The sequence below is a fragment of the Thermobia domestica genome, chromosome 10 (genome assembly GCF_964235325.1).
Source record: "Thermobia domestica chromosome 10, izTheDome1.hap1.1, whole genome shotgun sequence".
In the NCBI taxonomy this organism is placed as follows: Eukaryota; Metazoa; Arthropoda; class Insecta; order Zygentoma; family Lepismatidae; genus Thermobia; species Thermobia domestica.
Window position 1 is genome coordinate 20,700,896 of NC_137463.1, and position 20,044 is coordinate 20,720,939.

Consider the following 20,044-nt stretch of genomic DNA (forward strand, 5'->3'; position numbering starts at 1 on the left):
ATATATATATATATATATATATATATATATATATATATATATATGTGTGTGTGTGTGTGTGTGTGTATTCAAAATGTAAGAGGAATTGGTACCAAACTAACAACACTGACTGAAAATGTATTAAGTAACAACTATACCAGGCGATTGTATCAACTGAATCTTGACTTACTGATTGTCACAAACTTTAAACTGTTTGATTCGCGGTATGTAGTGTTAAGAGCTGATAGAAATATTAAATCTGTTAAAAAAAAATGGGTGGTGGTGTTGCATTAGACGTAAATAAAAAATATCGAGTGCAGAAAATTCCTCCCCCAAGCACTCCTGGTGTGGACTGTATTACAGTAGAGGATTTTGTAGACACTATTACTTGTATATACATACGTATATTGTCTTATCTATATCGTACCTAGGTCGAACCAATCAACATATAGAGAATATTTTGAATGCATATTTAGTGTACTACAACCAGAGAGTAACATTCTTCTGACAGGTGATTGTAACCTCTCACACGTCACTGAAATTGATTTCAATTTCTTAACTTCTACTGGAACCTGTCAAGAATTATTTCACTTAATATTTTTTTTTTTATATAATTTACAAAACCTCAATACTTAATATTAAAAACTCATATGGCAAAATGTTTCACTTAAAACCCTCGAACCTTACTAGTAGCATAGAGGTCATACACGAACACCCTCCCCTTGTGTCCGAAGATGCTTGTAACCCAAAACTCTTAATTGAATATAAATATATTAACTTCAGAAATGCTAAGTGTACATAAAAGAAGTGAAGTAAATGATTATGACTTTTTTTTAAAAGCTGACTTTGATCAACTGTACCGCGAAATATCACTAACAAATTGGGAACCTATCACAGAGAGTTTGACTGTGGATTCTTTCTATAATATACCCTATTCTGTTTTGACCGATTCATTCCTAGAAAGAAAAAGCTAAATTACATTATCCTACTTGATTTTCAAGTACATAGCTAGATTAATTAAATTTAAATCATATCACCATAAAAAGTGGAAACATGGTTCTCGGGACACACTGTACCACTACAATAAATTTTAAAGGTTGGGAGCTCTTTCTAAAAAAATAATAAAAACCTTTAATGCATACAATACATACTTAAACAACTGTGAGGCCAATATTATAAGTAATCCTAAGATTTACTGGACGGATGTTAAGAATAAAAAAGGGTAATTCGGGAAGTAATATATTTCGTTATGAGGGCCAAACTTTGAGTGGCGATGCTGCTATTGCAAATGTGTTTATGGTAAATTTTCAAGTCACACACAATAAATCGAGATCAAATCTTATTCTTATGCAGCAATACAATAAAGTTCGCAAATCCTGGATAAACTAAACATTACTTTCATAGAAATCGAAGATGTTGAGAATACTATTTAAAAACTTAAAACACGGTCATCTTATGTGCCGGACAAAATGCCACTATATATCATTAAAGGCTGCTCAGAAATACTGAAATATCCCCTACAAGTTATTTTTAACAAGTATATAGCTTCTTCTACATTTCATACGAAATGGAAATTAGTGACATCTGTCTCATTTCCAAAGCGGGCTGTCCTACTGACCAATTAAAAAATTATCAATTGTTAACCCTACTATCTGCCCTACCATCCAAGGTATTTGAAAGTATTATATACGAAAAAATTTACTCACATGTACGATCAATATCTCCCTTTCAACATGGCTTCATGGCAAAGAGATCAACTGTAACAAATCTCTGGAACTCACACACTGTATAGCTAATCAAATTCATAAAAATGTACAAGTAGATATAAATTATACAGATCTCTCCAACGCATTCGACTTAATTAATCATGATATACTTCTCAGCAAACTTCTGACAGTCAATCTTTCACAAACTCTTCAACAATTTATAGCGCCATATCTTTGCCAACGCAAATATCGCATTCGATACAAGAATATTTTAACTAAGAAATATGTTGTAGACTTTGGTGTGCCTCAGAAATTGAACTTAGGACCTCTTTTATTTATATGATTTGTTAACAATTTACCACCTGTAATAACAGCCTTTCACAAGCTAATTTTTGCTGACGATCTAAAAATCAATCGCAGTATCTCCACGGAATTAGATGGAGTATTTCTTTGCAAAGTGACTTAGATGTTATTTTCCAATGATGTGCATTAAACAAGTTGCTGCTAAATATTGAAAAGATCAAAGTAATAATATACTCCAGGAAAATTAATTATGTACACAATGTGTATACTATTAATGAAACGCCAATTGAGAGAATTGATCATATAAATGATCTTACAAGTAAAGGTTCTCTCCCAAGAATCGGGATCCGGAAACTGCGCATATATTTAGATAGAGGAGGGCCACGAAGGTGAAATATGCCGGGCCGGCAGCAAAGGATAAATCCAATATGGCCGCCCGAGGGTCATGCCAATCGAATCCACTTCTCATGGGCAGATTGACTTAATGTTTTGCAGATTGATATATGTATGAACACTACACATCTATTGGTTTGAAATTTCGCGGACGTTAACGTATTGAACCCAATATGGCCGATCAAAGTGTCAATGGGTCAACGACTCGTGTCTGGTAAACGAATTGTACTATGGAAGTACAGTATCACTAGACGTGTACGAAAAGCAATAAACGGTTCAAAATATCGACATCTGAAAACCAATATGGACGGACAAAATCCTGAACCAAACAGTTCGTACTACAAAAACGAAATTTGGTACTCTGACGCCACAATTTCACCAAAACATGTGCCGTAATTTAATCGGTATAATTGCATGACTTTCAACAGAAACATTCCATTAATAATAAATGGACCAATACATATTTAGTTTCCTGTAACAATGTACAGAATAATTAATAATTATGGAGTAACGAAAAATATGTTTTAGATTTGCGCCGGGTTCGAACATAGGACCCTTGGATCGTAAACCACGATATTACCTGTGTAGCCAAGGTGCCAGTGTTGGCAAGGGCGATTTTTGTTATATATGATAGGGTTTGCAAACTTTAAGACTCATATTCTAGGATGTTTGGGGCTAGTGTGTTCTAGACCTTCCCAAATGAACAGTATATGTTTGCGTGTAACACTTCAAACAGATAACACAGGCACTGGCAACATTTTTACCTTACTGACATTTCACCTGCAAAATCTGTTCCAGTGAATTGTAGGTGATTTTCATGCGAAACCACTTGAACTGTTGAGAGTGTATATTTTATATGCGTATTTCGCGGCTATATTGGATACACGATGTAGAAATTGTGATCCATTTGTATTATTTTCCTCGCCTACTAGTGGTAATGGATTTTTACACCAAATTTCGTTTTTGTAGTACGAGCTCTTTGGTTCAGGATTTTGTTCGGCCATATTGATTTTCAGATGGTGATATTTTGAACCGTTTAATGGTTTTCGTACACGTCTGCTGATACTGTACTTCCATAGTACAATTCGTTTACCAGACACGAGTCGTTGACACATTGACATTTTGATCGGCCATATTGGGTTCAATACGCCAACGTCCGCGAAATTTCAAACCAATAGATGTGTAGTGTTCATACCTATATCAATCTGAAAAACAGTAAGTCAATCTGTCCACTTCAATCTGGGAAGTGGTTGAGAGGTTGCTTGCAAAAGCCGATTGGCATAACCTTCGGGCGGCCATATTGGATTTATCCTTTGCTGTCGGCCCGGCATATTTCACCTTCGTGGCCCACCTCTATCTAAATATATGCGCAGTTTCCGGATCCCCGATTCTTGGGAGAGAACATTTACTTCTTAGAGTCACTCTGCAGTCAAACCTATCATTCGATATTCATGTCAACAGAGTAGTTGGTGAGGCCTTTAGGAATCTTGGCTTTGTGATGAGGTTAAGAAATCATTTTTCTAATGCTAATGTCAACAAAACACTATACATTGCTTATGTAAGGTCTAAGGTGGAATATGCAGCGATAATATGGAGTTCGAACCGTAAAAAATATATAAACAAACTCGAAAACATTCGAAATAAATTTGTGCGTTTTTTGACATAAAGAAACAGAGATAAATATGAAATTTGAGAAGTATAAAGATCTTCGAAGCAAATATTCATTACAATCACTTGAAAGAAGGAGGACTCATTTAATTGTATCGTTCTTATATAAAATAATTCATAGTGCAAAAATTCAGAATATTTGCTACCAGAAATAAACTTCAGGTCCCACATAGAACAACGAGACTCCATAATGGCATATTCTATCTTTCAGCGCAAAGAACTATTGCATTGGATGTATCACCTGTCAGAAAAATATGTTTATTGTATAATAGGAGATCACAAGGCCACTCAGAAATAGACATTAAAATTTTATTCTAAATAAATGAGCTATAGGTATTTTAAAGTGTAAAATATGTATTTTGTTAATGTATTATTATGTTATTATATGTGTATTTTAAATTGTATTAGTATACAATGATGGAAACTGTAATTAAGCATTTGTGCGTTGCTTTCCGAAATAAATAAATAAATGACGGGACTTGAAACGAGGTACAGATACTTGGTGTACAGACCATCACACAAGAACATCCTTAAGAATATAGGCCATCCCTCACTCCACAATCTCGCCTTGAAGAGATCCGGATTAAAAAACGTAACACCATATCAGCTTGGGAGCTATTATTATTATTATTATTATTATTATTATTATTATTATTATTATTATTATTATTATTATTATTATTATTATTATTATTATTATTATTATTATTTAAAAAGTAATAGAAAGGACATTCCCTCCCACTCAATATACTTATAATATTCAGGTTAATGTTTAGGACAAAACGTTGACAAAGTGTCTGTACATATTTCACAAAATTATATTTTGCGAAATTGAGTGAATACAAATTAAATAATACATTTTAAAAAAAGTAGATATATACGTAACCAAAACGCACAATGCCAATTGCACAGTAATGTTCAGTTTTCAAATATTTGATTAGTGTGAATCAAATGTCTGTTCCAAATGCATCATTGCAAATGCTTTAAGAGAAAGTAGGATTTTTCATCACTCCATCGATGTGCGTTGAGCGTGTTGTTGGTTTTGTTCCAGGTGAAAGTGGTCTCATCAGTAAACAAAATGAATGGCAAAACATTAGGATGTGCCTGCACCCATTCACAAAGCGCCACACGTTGTTCACCGTCTCCTGGATGGAGATGCTGCACGCGTTGGAGATGAAATGAATAAAGCCCATTGTTTGTGGACTGTATTATTTTGAACACAAAGTTCGTTGTACAATATACTATTTATTATATTGTAAACACACAACTAAATACAATAATTGCTATGCATAAGCAACTACACACTATGCAGTCACACACGCCACATTGACACTTATAAAAAACTACCAATCATCTAGTGTTGCCAGATACAAAACAAAAGAATAATGAAATGCGGCCGAACATACCGCCCACCTTGAAATATTATTTCAACACTACATTTTATTCTACACATTACTCTACATTACACGTTTTACATATTATTCTTCATTAAATGGAAGCGGAGAAATTTTTACAATTGGTCGTTTGAAGACACCTTTGCTAGTTTTAATAGTAACAGTTCTAACAATATTATCTACACCAGGATGAACAGCAACTACTCTTGCTAAATTCCAATGTTGAGGAGATGTCTTATCTTCCTTCACTAATACTAAATCATTGACCTTGATATTAGCATGTTTACACCACTACTTTGGCCTTTGTTGCAGCCGAGACAAATATTCTGTTTGCCAACGGTTCCAAAAATGTTGGACCAATCTTTGAGTTAATTGCCAGCGTGACAAATGATTGATTTTTAATTCACACACATTTGGTTCAGGTATGGCTACTAGTGCATCGTGAATTAAGAAATGACCAGGAGTTAACACCTGACAGTCATTAGGATCAGAAGATAGAGCAGTTAATGGTCTAGAATTTAAACATGCTTCAACCTGACACAAAACTGTATACATTTCTTCAAATGTAAGTACACTGTTACCAACTACACGTCTTAAGTGGTACTTGACAGACTTTACACCAGCTTCCCATATGCCTCCAAAGTGAGGTGAGGATGGTGGATTAAAATGCCAATTTATAGATTGCATACTGAGATAATTACATACAGACTCTTTTGAATCACCATTCGTTACAAGTTTCAGTAAGGATTTTAATTCTCTGTTTGCACCTATGAAATTTGAACCACAATCACTGTAAATATCAGTAGGTTTTCCCCTTCTAGCTATAAAACGTTTTAAAGCTGCAATAAATGACTCTGTTGAAGCATCACTTACCAATTCTAAATGGATTGCTTTGACACTGAAACAAATGAAGAGTGCTACATAACCTTTGAACAATTTTGAATTTCGACTTTTCATATTTTTTAATATTAGTGGACCTGCATAATCTAAACCGCAATGCAAAAATGGACGAGTTGGTGTTACTCTACCAACAGGAAGTTGACCCATTAATTGAGAGGCTGTTACACTTGACTGTTTGTGACGTATTACACAACTTTTTACAATTTTCCTTACAAAGTCACGACCACCAATAATCCAAAACTTTTGTTGCAAAACAGATAAAAGTAACTGTGAACCTGCATGAAGGTGCTTTATATGTTCAGATTTTACAAGAAGTTCTGTAATTCTAGCATGTTTTGGAAGTAAGATAGGATATTTAAAATCATATGTTACACTAGCATTTTGCAAGCGACCTCCAACTCTCATGACATCATTTTCATCAAGAAATGGATTTAAACACAATAGTTTGCTATTATAAGGCAAAGGTTTTTTCATACGTAAGTATTTTATCTCAAGTGGATATTCAGATTCTTGAGCTTGTTTTATCCAATGCATTAATGCATTTGACAACTCCTTTGTAGTTAATGGTCCACTACATCTTAACTCCTGTTTACTTTTACTATTCCTAATAAATCTTTTACACCAAGCAGTAACACGAACTAACCTAGATAATGATGAAAATTTATCTACGATTGTACAGTCAACCTTAATGTGCATGTTAACAGTTGACGACTTTTGCTCACATTGAACAGAATCTAAATTTTTGCAATTAATATTTACAATAGGTAACTCTGATTCCATCAACCACTTCGGCCCATTCCACTATAGTGAATAAGACTCTAATTGTGACGGATTCAAACCACGAGAACTACAATCAGCTGGGTTGTCTTTGCTCGATGTGTGCGCCCATTTAATAAAAATTGATTGTTGGATCTCATTTTGATTGATTGATTTTAGTTTAGCGTCCCGTTCAGCAGCGAGGCTATATGAGACGTGGACCTACTGATTAACGTGGAATCCGAACCACATGAGCTCCCGCCGGGAATCGAACCCGGATCTCCCACGCCAAAGGCGCGTACGCTAACCGCTTAGCCACGAGAGAGCTCTAATTGTTGGATCTCAGATACCCGGTTAGCCACAAATGTTTTCCATTTACTAGGACATGAAGAAAGCCATGCTAACACAATAGTAGAATCTGTGTAACAGACAACCTGTTCAAACTTGATTAGCATTGCCTTAATGACCGTATTGACTAATCTACATAACAATACTGCAGCACACAATTCTAACCTAGGTATTGATATTTTCTTTATAGGGGCAACTTTGGTCTTTGCACCAATCAGGTATACTTGCACATTTCCAGATGTATCTATACAACGTACATATGCTACTGCAGCATACGCCTTTTCACTAGCATCTGAGAACCCAATTAGATCATATTTCACAATATTTTCAGAAGAAATACACCTTTTGATCTTAATCTGTCTCAACAATGGCAATTCTTGACAATATGCTTCCCACGAGCGAGCAACATCATTCGGAAATACGTCATCCCATTCAATTTTTAATTTCCATAATGATTGTAGTAACAATTTTGCAACAATGGATACTGGAGATAACCAACCAAGCGGATCATACAATTTTGCAATATCAGCTAGTAACATTCGTTTTGTCATTACTGACTTAGAAGTGGGAACAACAATAGAAAATGAAAATGAATCACTTGATGGATTCCACTGTATACCTAAAGTTTTTACATTCTCATCTTCATTAAAACAAATTAACGACTGAGTTTCTCTTAAGTGAGAAGGTATACTATTTAGCACATTCATGTCGTTAGTAGACCATTTTCTTAATTCGAAACCACCTTTGTGTAATAATGCTGTTAATTCTGAGTACAATACCATTGCCTCACTACTATCAGCTGCACCTGAAACTAAATTATCAACAAAGAAATCATTCATGACTAATTCTGCGGCTCTGGGATAACAATAACCTTCATCTACAGCTAACTGTTGCAAACACTTTACAGCAAGATATGGAGCCGAACTGGTTCCATAAGTAACAGTTAACAATCTAAAATCACTAATAGGTTGGTCAACTGTTTCTCTCCACACTATTCTCTGGTAATCAGAATCAGTTTGATCTACCTTAACTTGTCTGTACATTTTTTGTTATATCAGCACACAATGCAATTGGATGAGTTCTGAACCTTAATATTAACGGGATAATATCATCTTGTAATTTTGGACCTACCATTAAGTTGTCATTGAGAGATACTCCACTGCTAGTTTTAGCACTACCATCAAATACAACCCGCAATTTAGTGGTAGAACTACTTTCGTTTAAGACACAATGATGCGGCAGATAATAAGATTCAGATACAAGCTTATCAAGTTCTACATCAGGAATTTTTTCCATGTGACCTAAGTCTAAGTACTCCTTCATGAAATCACAATATTGTTTACATAAATCAGGATCTTTGTGTAACTTACGTTCCATCTGACATAATCGCTTTACTGCTGTGTCCCGTGATACGCCTAGAGGCTCAACACTTTCTTTAAAAGGCAATTTTACAATATATTTACCATCAACATCACGTTTGTAAGTTTTACCAAAATACTGCTCACATGTTTGCTCTTCAACGGATAAATGTTGTACAGTTGACAACTCCTCTACTTCCCAGAATCTTTGCAATGTTTTATTGAGATCAACAGAAACAAAATATTACTGAACACTTGATGTGTTATTCGTTAAGTTAATCTGACTACACAATACCCAACCTAACACCGTTTCAATGGCAGACGGAGCTCCATTCATACCTACGTGTCTCCCACTGAACAACAATAATGGGAAAACATCAGCACCTAACAACACATCAATAGAGCCGCTTTTATTAAACTGTGGATCTGCTAAGATTACTTGTTTCACAATTTCCCAATTACCTATATTTTGAATAGTTACTCTGGGTAAGTTACTTGTGATTCTTGGGACTACTATTGCTTTAGTATGAATATTATTATTACTGTACAATGACTGAAAACACAAATCAACTATTGCATGAGAATTTCCAACGTTAGAACCAGTAACACCTGATATGCTCATATTTATTTTCTCTTTGTTTATGCGTAATTTCTGGACGCAGCGTTCAGTTACAAACGATAATTCACTACCACAGTCGATAAGAGCACGAAATTGTATCAACTTATTTGCCTTATCTTTGATATTTATGACAGCGGTGGACAACAACACCTGAGGAATTAGTTTTTATTTATAGAATGAGAACAATTTACTTGATCTACTTTATCCTTCTTTTCAAAATGCAATAAAGTATGATGTTTTTTGTTGCAAGTGTGGCAACCCTGCTTCACACTACACTTATTCACGGAACAATTTAAGGTCAAACAATTGAAACAAAGCGAATTCTTTTTCACAAAACTATGCCTATCATTCACTGACATATTTATGAACTCTTGACACTTATATAGCTTGTGGTTATTTTTACACATGATACATGACACAATTGGACTTGAATGATGCACTAACGTGTTGCTTTTTTGTTTGTTTTTAAAGCAGACGTGTCTGCCGGTGACATTGCACTCACTGCAGCTAACGCTTTGGCAAGTTGTAATATGAACTCTTTCATCTGGTCGAAAGTTGGTTGTTCGTTTTTCTTCAATGAAAGCTCCCATTGTTTTCTGGTGTTCTTATCTAGCTTCTCACCCACATGGTAAATTAAAATCACATCCCAATGTTCCACTGGAAGGCCCAAGGATTTAAGTTCACACACACACTGAACACTATTGTCAACCAATCTTCGTAACTCAGCTGATGACTCATTCTTCACAGCTGGTTGAGTAACGAATTTGCTCAAAATGTGATTTGCTAGCTCCCTCACGTCTTCATATCTTGATTTAAGTAACTCGCATGCTACTTTATAGTTATCATCAGATATGAAAATAGACTGCAACAATGCAGCAGGCTCCCCTGATACAGCTGTCTTCAAATACTGCAACTTTTGAGCATTTCCTAAGCGATTGTTATTATGAACAGCAGCAACAAATAAGTCACGAAACGATAGCCAATCTTGCACTCTACCACAAAATGTAAAAAGTTCTAAGTCTGGCAACTTCACATCTGTGCACTGTTTATTAGATGTATTTACATGTTCAGTATTAGGTGACTGCATATTGTACAAAATTTCTAAGACAGAGTCCAACTTATTTTGCACTTCATTAAATTCTCCATCATATGTTGCAATCTCACTTTCACCACCCACAGAAATGAACTTTGTAATGAGCTCTGTGCAATCGCCATGTAATTGCGTAGCACGTTCAGTGTACAGCTTAATACTGAAGTTAGGCTTGTCTTTATTCTCGTTCACTTTATGTATTAACCTTGTCACTAGTGTTGTAAATAGAAAAAAAAACGGTTCGTATTTTTTCAGAAATGTACGTTTTTTTTAGAAAAAAAACATTGCCTCTCGTTTTTTTTCTAAATTTCGTTTTTTTTCAAATGGTCATTTGTAATGCATCTTACGTCTATTTAAGTATGAAATATTTTTATGTAGTTGTAATCACCGTAAAATGCAACATAAATTAAACGCTAGATACTGATACGCTACAAATATTTTACAATTTACATGAATACCATACCTATTAACAATTCGAGTTTAAGCAGTTTTCATCAATATCAACTAAGAAATAAAAGTAGAAATGGAATTTTGTTTTTTCGTGAATGCAGGCCTTTAATAAGTACGAAAATAATGTCACGAACAGTATAAAATTTCAATAACTTGTCTAAAGGTAAAAACTCATACTAATTTGCCTAATAGTATTTTTCTAAATGTCATATATAAATAATATGTCGACTAGATATATATGATATGCAGAGCCGGCTCTACCATATATGCAGCGGCGTATTTACGATTTTGTTTCGGGAGAGGCTTTGCTAACTTTCGGGGGCTTTTGCCTGAAAATGTGAAAATTCTGCAAGATATTTCTTATACTTTACTATAGTAAGATTTCGGGGGGGGGGGGCTTAAGCCCGGAAGCCCCCTAAATACGCCACTGTATATATGCAACACGTGCATTTGCGTGGAACGGCAAGCTTGGATGGTCCGGCAAAATCTGTCATAAGTATATTATTTAAATTAAATATTTCTTGTTGGAAACAGACTTCATGATAATGGTAGTTACATTTACTAAGCTGATTTTCTATTTGAATACAACATTCATAAATTATGTTTAGGTTGCATTAGTTTAAGGCCACATGGACAATGCTAAAGCAAATGGTCGAATAAATCCAAGCACAAATTGCTTGATTGTTGTCAAATGCAAGAATTCAATTCTCGAATAGTAGTGGATATCTGTTCCATTTAGTAAGTTATCACAGTTTTGATATGAAAGTAGTCTTGTTTTTGTGAGAAGCAAGTTCCTTATCATTGAAGATAGAAACAAGTTTTTTCAAAAATGTTAGAAGATGTAGAAGAAAAATCAAGAAATAAAGATAAAAGAGCTAGTTGCACTGGAATTGCAAACTGATACACTGAGATTGAAGCTCGATAGTGAACTCTATAAAAAGGATTACCATCTTTCCTGTGCAGGTGTGTTTGCTTTATCTTTCACTATCTTAATAGATTAACATTTAAAGAAAAAAAACAGACAGAACGGAATTGCATTTTTAGTAAGTATTTAAGCCTTTCTGAGTGCGACTGCACTTCCCTCACCTTTGTTGTTCATGCTGGAGTAGAATACTTAAAATCATGACTTCTAAGATTTGTTCTTTCTGGAGAAAGGGGGAGGCGGCAAATTATGCCATTGCACGAGGCGACAAATTGACTAGGACCTGAATATATGATGACTCAATTTGAAGTAATGCAGGGTGTTTCAAAATTAATATTAGGGTTTTGAAACTTTGTAGTATCTATTACAATTAACTTACAATTATAAATATTATATCAAATGAAAGAGCAACTCAAACAGTTTTGTACGCACGCATGTACATGCATTGTTTCTTCTGTCTGCCGTTAGAAAGAGCAAGTAGCAAAGATGGAGACTAGAGAGCAGAAAGCTTTTTGTGTTTTAATCAAGACAGAACCTGTACAGTGCAACCGTCTGTGTGAAGAATATTAAGGAGACGCTTGCAACTACGTCTTTATTGTTTGCAGTTGCTACAGGTCTAAAGCCTACAGACTATGCTTTACGTGCCAATTTCGCAAGTGAAATATTCCTGCATAACAATGAAGATTTTCTGGATCGTGTCGTCTTCAGTGATAAATCGACTTTTCACCTAAGAGCTAATGTGAACACTCCTAATGTTTGCATCTGATCGTCAGCAAATCCTCAGGAGATGGTACAATTGAAACGAAACTCCCCTAAATTGAATGTGTTTTGTGCCATATGGCGGAAAGTTTATGGGCCTTTCTCGCCTATCGACTAGATGAGTGCCGTGTGACGAATGAATCTCACATTGAACACTTGTAGCAAAGACTGTTTGAGGTGCTCTTTTACTTGATGCATTGCTTATAATTGTACGTAAAATGTAATAAGTACTACGAAGACTTAAAACCCCAAAATTTATTTTGAAAAACCCTGCATTTCTCACCAACAGTGTTGGAACTAAGATTTAAAAAGGAGAGAAAATTTTCCTTATAAAGTTATTGTTTACAACGATATTATTATTAGTCGAGACTATAACTACTACAACAACACGAGTTAGTAGTCAAAAAAGTGTAATCAAATGTATACTCGGTGGTCCCGGTGGCCAAAGTGGCACACACGGGTGTGTCACTTGTTTAATCCGCTCCAGTGTGGACACTAATTAAGATATCGGGATATTATTCTTGCAAAATGTGGTTGGACTATAGTTTATCATATTAATTTCTTTTTCTTCTGGTGTCGAATTTCCTTCTCAAATTTCACCCCAGTCAAAAATTCGAGAATTTTCTAATTTCGAATTTCCTTTACTTTTTTCCCTGTAGCTTCCTTCGTTGTACAAAGACATCCTTAAGACTTGCCAGTTAGATACCTCGGATGGATACCTAACTGTTGACATCAATTTAACGGGCTGGCGCGCAGTGGTGCCATTTAGTGAAATTAAAATTCTCCTATATTTGGGCAAAAAATTAGAAATTTTTGTTTATAAATCCATACTTATACGTCCGAGTGCAAGTCAGCTTACGCCAATCGAACATTTGTCCTTACTTAACAAACGAAAGTACAAATCGTTACAATGGGTAATTAGGGGGCGCACGTAAAATTCGTATTTAGGTTCTAGCCCTTGATTTTTCTAGTTTTCCCTTACTTTTCTGTTTACCGTAATATATTTTTGGTAATTAGAATATTTGTTCCTTAAATATCACCATAATACTTGTAGGATATATTAGTGGTGTAAGAATGTTTAATTTAAGATAGTTTGCGTCTGTTTGGTAGCAATGTTGCCAGCTACAGAATATTTTAATTCCAGATTTTAGGGGGAAATTTTGGAAATATTATATGTTTTGTCTCTATTATTTCCCTCTTGTTGGCTATATCGGAACAAACGTACCAGTATCTGGAAGTCTAGTCTTTGCTCTACACAACGCACTATAGAAAGTTTCAATAGGATAATTAGGGGAAGTACAGTTGAGGTTTACAGTGGACCTTGTTCTCTAATTGGAAAGATAACTGTGATTTTTTTAAAGGTAGAATGAGATATTTTTAATTGGCATGCTTACTTTATTAGATATCGTCACAATACTTGTAGGATATATTAGAGGGATATCAAAGCTTATTTTAAGATAGTTTGTGTGTGTCTGATAGTAGTGTTGCTAGCTACAAAAAAAATATTCCAGATTTTAGGGACAAATTTTGGGAAAAATTCCCTTTTTTATTTCTATTATTTCCTTCTTGTTGGCTACATTCGAAAAAAATGTACAAGTGTGTAACAGCCTCATCCTTAGCCTACACAGCGCACCATAAAAAGTTTTACTAGAATAATTAGGGGAAGTACAGTTGAGGTTTATAATAAACCATGTTCTGGAAATGGTAAGAAAATAGTGAATTTCTGAGGTAGAATGAGATTTTTTTTAAATTTCATGCTTACTTTGTTATATATCGCCATGATACTTGTAGAATATATTCTTGGAGCACTACGGTTTATTTTCAGATAGATTTCGTCTCTCTGATGGCAGCGTTTCCAGCCAAAACAATTAATTCCCGCTATTAGGTGAAAAATTCGGAAAATTTCCCTTTTCCCCTCTATTATTACCCTCTTACTGGCGACATTGAAACAAACGTCCCTCTATCTGAAAGCTTCCTCTTTGCCCTACAGAACGCACCACAGAAAGTTTCAATAGGATAATTAGAGAAGCTGTACCCCGGCATATTTGATTTTTGCTTCTGAGGCGTAAAAAGTGTCAAAATTTCATGTGTATGACAGAATTTTTTCTTTCCCTCTTTGAATGGAAGCCAGCGACTTCAGGATTTCACTTTACCTTGTCAACACACCAAAGATTTGTTTAGGTGACTTGAACCCATATAGCAGCAGTGGTGCTAGATACAAAAAAAATTTTGAAATTCGGTTAGGGATTTTTTTTGTAAATTTTTACCCCTACATTTCCCTCAATAATTTCCCACCCGTTGGCAACACTGCAATACAACTTACACCAAAAAATAGCCTCATCTATTTTCTTAAAAGCTAGGCCTTAACCATATCAATCGAATGAATAGTTTTTGAGCAATAAGTCACTAACTGGAAATGTAGGAAAACGCCAAAAATGACCTGGGGCTGAAAGGAATAATCACACAATTTTGCTCGTGTAGGTTCAAAGAAACAAACGATTTGTGAGTTACGAGGGCTTCGACTCAAGTTCTGTTGATTATTTCAATAATCTGCAACATAAATCAATAAATAATAGTTGCCAGAAAAAAAAACAGACTTTTGAAAAAAAAACATGAAAAAGAACGATGTTTTTTATTGAAAAAAACTTCACAGAAAAAAAACCGTTTTTTTACAACACTACTTGTCACTTCATGTTTCAAGGCAGTTTTCTTACCTATGAGTTCTTCCATTGTTATAATTCTGTACCACTTTGACAATGCACTACAAAATGAAGATACTGCGCCACAAGTTCGCAAACCACGCACATGCACAACTGGAACAAAATCCGGTCGGTAAGGACCACTTTAATGTTCGTGGACTGTATTATTTTGAACACAAAGTTCGTTGTACAATATACTATTTATTATATTGTAAACACACAACTAAATACAATAATTGCTATGCATAAGCAACTACACACTATGCAGTCACACACGCCACATTGACACTTATAAAAAACTATCAATCATCTAGTGTTGCCATATACAAAACAAAAGAATAATGAAATGCGGCCGAACACCCATCTCCTCAAAGTACATCATATACGTGTGTAGTGGGAGTTGAATCCGACGCGATATCCTTCTAACACTGATTGTTGGACTCTGCTGCACAGTCTGAATTATGTTTTAATCTTGGTGAGGGGTATATCGTGAAGTCCGCTCTGATGTTAGCCGTACACAGGGGAAGTTCACCAGTATCACATAGTTGATGATACAAATGTGACAACACGTGTGAATTGGGGACTGTACGATTAGGAAATCTTCTATGGTATTCCTGTACCCCAGCTGTGCAACTGCCATCACAAAACCCATAGACTCATGGTATGTCCACATACCCAGAATGTATAAATATGAACGACATTCCAGTGTAAAATTTCTTACACACCACCAGTTTAGTAATCCTGAAATAAATGTAATCACCTCCTCACTACCACTATCTGTAACTAATAGTTCACAAACTAGATTTGACAGTAACTGTACTGTACATCATGTTTGAATGAAGAATGTGATACGAACACGAGCACGAACGATATTTTGCCGAAACGAACAAACAAGTGTGGTACCTATATCATACCAGGTTTTGTGATAAGTAAAGTTGTTGAGTGTAGTACAGATAGTAGTTATTTTACAAATTTTGCCAATGTACTACGATGAGTGAGTCGATGTAGTATGTTCTGTGATGTACTTGACCGTATGATTTATTTTACTGCCATCTGTTGTTCACAATATAACTGATGATTATGTATACCTGCCGAAGATTTTTAAAGATAAATGTTTGACATTGTTTTGTGTATTTTAATGTTCGTATGTACTTGTAATGATATTTCAACGACATTGTTATTTTCGACAAATAAATTATTATTGAATTATAAATTATTATTAAATAAAATTATTGAAATAAACAGTTGCAAGATCCAAGCAATATTCCTTTTACCAGTGTACAGTTACATTAAGATTTTTTTCGACTATTATCCATGCTAACAACGTGGCTCTTTAGCAAAATCCTCGGTATAAAGTGTAGTATCCACATAGTTTTTTTCTGTTGCTCTAATGGCAGTGTTCCCACTCAATAACGGAAGATAACTGTAATAATAATAATAATAATAATATTAATATTAATAATAATAATAATAATAATAATAATAATAATAATAAAGGGAATTTTAGAGGGAATTTTTTTAAAGCTTGCTTTCGTTACTTTCCTCATTTAGGCGTATTTGCAACAACCTGTACACTGTCGGAAAACTGTCTTCATTACCTTTCGAACGAGATATAATTTTCGTCTTTACACCATCTTTCAGAGCGAATGAGGCTGGGCAACCAGGTTGGGTGATGATAGTTACAAGAGTAGGTTACAGACCAGCCACGCTATTCACCATATCGAGCTTAGGATCCCATCCCGAGTTTAGAAACTATGAGATGGTGTTCTATTCTATATGTAATCTCGGTGCTGAAAAAAAAGGACACGAAACTCCTGAAAGCCAAACGAAACCTACTCTGAGAAAAAGAACGTATGTGGCATACGTAAAAACATAGGTTACATGTGTAAATCCCATAGTTTTTGGACCTAACGTACAGCAAACGTGTAACTGAAAAAGTATATTTTTACGTACTTTCCGTATAAGTGTTCCGAATAAATGTACTTTCCGTACGAACGAAAGAACTATATATATATATAGGCGCTCAGGATCTCACATACAGATGGACGTATGTAACATATAGCTGACGTATGTAACATACATATATGTATGTAATATAAGGAAAACTTTTAGATGCCAGATACCCTCCAACTGTATGATGTAACATCTTAGGGCAGTGCGTATGTAACATATGGATAACGTATGCTCCGTACCACTTTCTGTAGTAAAAATAAGAATTCCGTATATTTGAACAATATACCGCTGTTCGGATAGTGGATTTTTCTCACAATCAGTGTAATCGTTCTTATAGAACGACTGTTTTTCCTGTTTCTGTTTCAGCAAAGATTAGCAAAATACGGAAGCGCCTATGAGCAGTTCATTTTGTTTGCTCCGAAAGTGCTACCATGTTGGTTCTAAGTAATCCTCCGACGAGCTCTTTGAGAATAATTGCTCTAAGAGAGTTTAGTTGTTCTTCTTCTAATTCTCCTTCTTTTTCATTCTCCTTTTAATTCTTTCTTCATCTCTCTCACCCACACTCATACACTCACACACTACATTAAATCCGACTTTTTTTTTTTCTATTTTTAAAGATTAAAACTGCTTTCCTTTTCGAAGCAATAAAAACAGAGAGAGAGATTTTAACTTGTGTTTCTCTTGACAAGTGAAAGTTTTTAACGGAAACTAAAGCATAATAGCTTCCGAGGAACCCTGGGAAAATTAACTTCTTTTGTTACGTTTTGTTCTTTTGTTTTTATCCTCCACCCATTTTGTTTTAAAATAAACTTTTTTTAAAAAAAGAAAAAGAAGAAGAAGTATTAGTAGTGAGGTAGCTTAAAATATATAGCCTACATCATGCTTTTACTCCCTCTACACCGCTCCCTCGTTTTCATCTGTTGGTTATTTGTGTTATTTGCTTTTGTTTCGCGAAGATTGGAAAATGGATAAGTAAGAAGAAGAAAGTTTAAATCACAGAAGAAAGAGGGATTAGGAGAAATGAATGGTGATAGTTCAAGAAAGGGTTTAAGAGAAATAAAGTTATTTATTAGTAGATTAACTGTTATTCTATTAACTATCACTAGCTGAACCTGCGCTCTCTACAACACAGCGCATCATTCACATATGAGCATGAATCTCCTTGTCATTCATCACTACATCTGTACGTGTAACTTTACAGACTCACATGAAAGGCGCCTTGACAAAAATCGGAAAGGGATACGATAAAGGAGATATTTTCTCGATTATTTTTTCTATATTTCGCACCGTTTGCAAAATTAATCCTACTTCTGGATGGAGTTTCTAATTCATATATAATCAGTGTTTTCTTTCTTGTTGCATGCAGTATGTAATAAGCAAATACATTATATACACAATTAATTATAATGTCACTGATATATGGTGTTCATTAGGCAAAACACTCCCAACAATAAAGATTCATCTTAGCCTGAAGAAATGGTTATCCTTCGTTTTTCATCATCATTTGGCCATAAAAGAAATGCCTGACACATATACAACTCCTGCATACAACTATGTTGTGTTGGAATGATCCAAAGGATATGATGCTTTACTTTTTTTAGAATTTCAATACTTCCAGTGTACTCTAAAAATGTAATAAAGAAGTAACGGCCACGTTTTTTAAAAATTCAATTACAACTGGATAATCTACACAAAATTTGGAATTGACCAGCGAAAGTGGCACGTTTCTGGCACTTCTAGTTTTCGAGATCTCATTGTCGAAAAGATTGGAGACAAACATATAAACTTTTGTTTGGACGCAAACATATAAACCTAGCATTTTAATATATAGACTAGCTGAACTTCCGCTCTCTACACAACGCATCATTCACATATGAACATGAATCTTCTTGTTATTCCTCACATCTGTACATTTCCCTTTACAGACACAAGTGAAAAACGTCTTGATAAAAATTGGCAAGAGATACTATAAAGGAGAGATTTAGTTGATTACTTTTTTAATATCTCGCACCATTTGCAGGTTTTGAGCCTACTTCCGGTTGGAGTTTTTAATTCACGTATGGTCAGTGTTTTCTTTCTTCTTGTATGCAGTATGTAATAAGCAAAGACATTACGCACATAATTAATTATAATGTCAGTGATAAATGGTGTTCATTGGGCGAAACACTCTAAAGAATAAAGATTCAACTTAGAGTGGAAAAATAGTTATCCTTCGTTTCTCATTATCATTTGGGCATTAAACAAACGCCTGGGGGCTATGCAACCCTCATTACAATTATGTGGTGTTTGAATGTATAATGCGTAGGATATGATGCTTTAGTTTTTTTTTTTTCCTAATTTCAACACTTCCAGTGTACCCGTAAAAATGTAATAAAGAAATAATGGCCATGTTTTTTTTTTAAAAAATATCCAATTAAAACTAGACAATCTAAATAAAATTTGTAATCGATCAGTGAAAACGTCATCTTTCTAGAGCCTGTAGTTTCCGATATCTCATTGTCGAAAGGATTGGCCACAAACATATAAACGTCCACAAACGTATAGTTTAAAGGAACTCCAAAGATGGCAGCACAATTCATTAGCAATGGTTTTGGAAAATACTTATTAAAATACAAATGCTTTGAACAATAATTTAAAAAACATAAACTTTATGAAAAGGTCTATTTAAATTATTTATTTAAAGTACACACAATTTAAAACATTTGCCGTTGTTGAACGTGAAATCACAAATAACCGTAAATCAAAAG

At 34.6% G+C, this 20,044-nt stretch overlaps 2 protein-coding genes across 2 annotated transcripts; both read right to left on the reverse strand.

Moving 5' to 3' along the window:
- Positions 1-5,734: 5,734 nt before the first annotated feature.
- Positions 5,735-7,039, reverse strand: LOC145661412 (uncharacterized). Its single transcript, XM_081726714.1, has one exon. It carries the CDS (start codon positions 7,037-7,039, stop codon positions 5,735-5,737), a length of 1,305 nt encoding a protein of 434 aa, XP_081582840.1.
- A 371-nt stretch (positions 7,040-7,410) lies between these two features.
- On the reverse strand, positions 7,411-8,490 carry LOC145661413 (uncharacterized). The gene has a single exon (XM_081726715.1). The coding sequence runs from the start codon at positions 8,488-8,490 to the stop codon at positions 7,411-7,413; it is 1,080 nt and encodes a 359-aa protein (XP_081582841.1).
- Positions 8,491-20,044: the final 11,554 nt, after the last annotated feature.

Excerpts from the sequence above, each read along its gene's own strand:
- LOC145661412 (XM_081726714.1), bottom strand. The coding sequence starts at position 7,039 with ATGCACATTAAGGTTGACTGTACAATCGTAGATAAATTTTCATCATTA.
- LOC145661413 (XM_081726715.1), bottom strand. The coding sequence starts at position 8,490 with ATGTACAGACAAGTTAAGGTAGATCAAACTGATTCTGATTACCAGAGA.